The 764-nt window shown below is 33.9% G+C and overlaps 1 protein-coding gene across 1 annotated transcript; it reads left to right on the top strand.

Moving 5' to 3' along the window:
• Nucleotides 1–7: 7 nt before the first annotated feature.
• LOC108720828 (uncharacterized) lies at nt 8–731 on the top strand (the record flags this gene model as incomplete). The annotated part of the gene is made up of 2 exons (XM_018445094.1): nt 8–67; nt 380–731. Coding segments are annotated over exons 1-2 (366 nt in total), but the record flags the coding sequence as incomplete, so codon positions are not given.
• Between the last annotated feature and the right edge of the window lie 33 nt (nt 732–764).

Here is a 764-nt window from a genome sequence, read left to right as displayed (position 1 = left end):
CGTCAGCATCGAACGAAGGTTCCTCAACTCCATCGACAAGTACAGAAGCTATTATGTCTTCCAAAATGTAAGTTATATTAAATATGTAAGTATATTAAGTAGACAAATCACATATAAATTTAGTATATATTAAGCATAAAGGCCACTGATCATAGCTAGATCTTCTATATCATTATTTATTTTTCTTGAGCCTTGTTACTTATAATATTTTTTTACATCCATCTTTTTAGTTCTTTAAACTACATGCCGAACACCATCGAACTTACAATGCGATTATAAACACTTATTATTATACACTTATAATATACACATATTATTATACACTTATTATTATACACTTATTATTATACACATATACACTTATTATTTACACTTTCAGACACGATCTGGAACTCCAGGTGACTGCACTGAAAAAGACGATAAAGAAGTACGAGAAAGCGAGACCGAAAGAAGACAAAGAACTCGTGGAAAGAAAAATGTACGAGTTACTGGGAAAAATATTCAGTCAAGGACAAATACGGATGATATTGAATCCCTCACTATGTAAGATGAAATGGTCTTCCGAAGATATTACACACGCGATATCCTTGCGATGTGTCAGCCCAAAGGCATATCGTTATATGAAGCATGTTCTGCAAATACCACTTCCAGGCCTTTCAACATTAAGAAGGTGGGCAAGTACAATCGATGTTGAACCGGGTATACTCTTCTCTGTGCTCCATTGCATGATTGCAAGAAAAAAGAGCATGCTTGATATTGAAAGA

This window comes from Mycetomoellerius zeteki, unplaced genomic scaffold, assembly GCF_001594055.1.
Source record: "Mycetomoellerius zeteki isolate Tzet28-1 unplaced genomic scaffold, Tzet1.0 C4322946, whole genome shotgun sequence".
NCBI classification, from domain to species: domain Eukaryota; kingdom Metazoa; phylum Arthropoda; class Insecta; order Hymenoptera; family Formicidae; genus Mycetomoellerius; species Mycetomoellerius zeteki.
The sequence above is the reverse complement of the archived record's forward strand: the minus strand, read 5'-3'. Positions and strand labels throughout refer to the sequence as shown.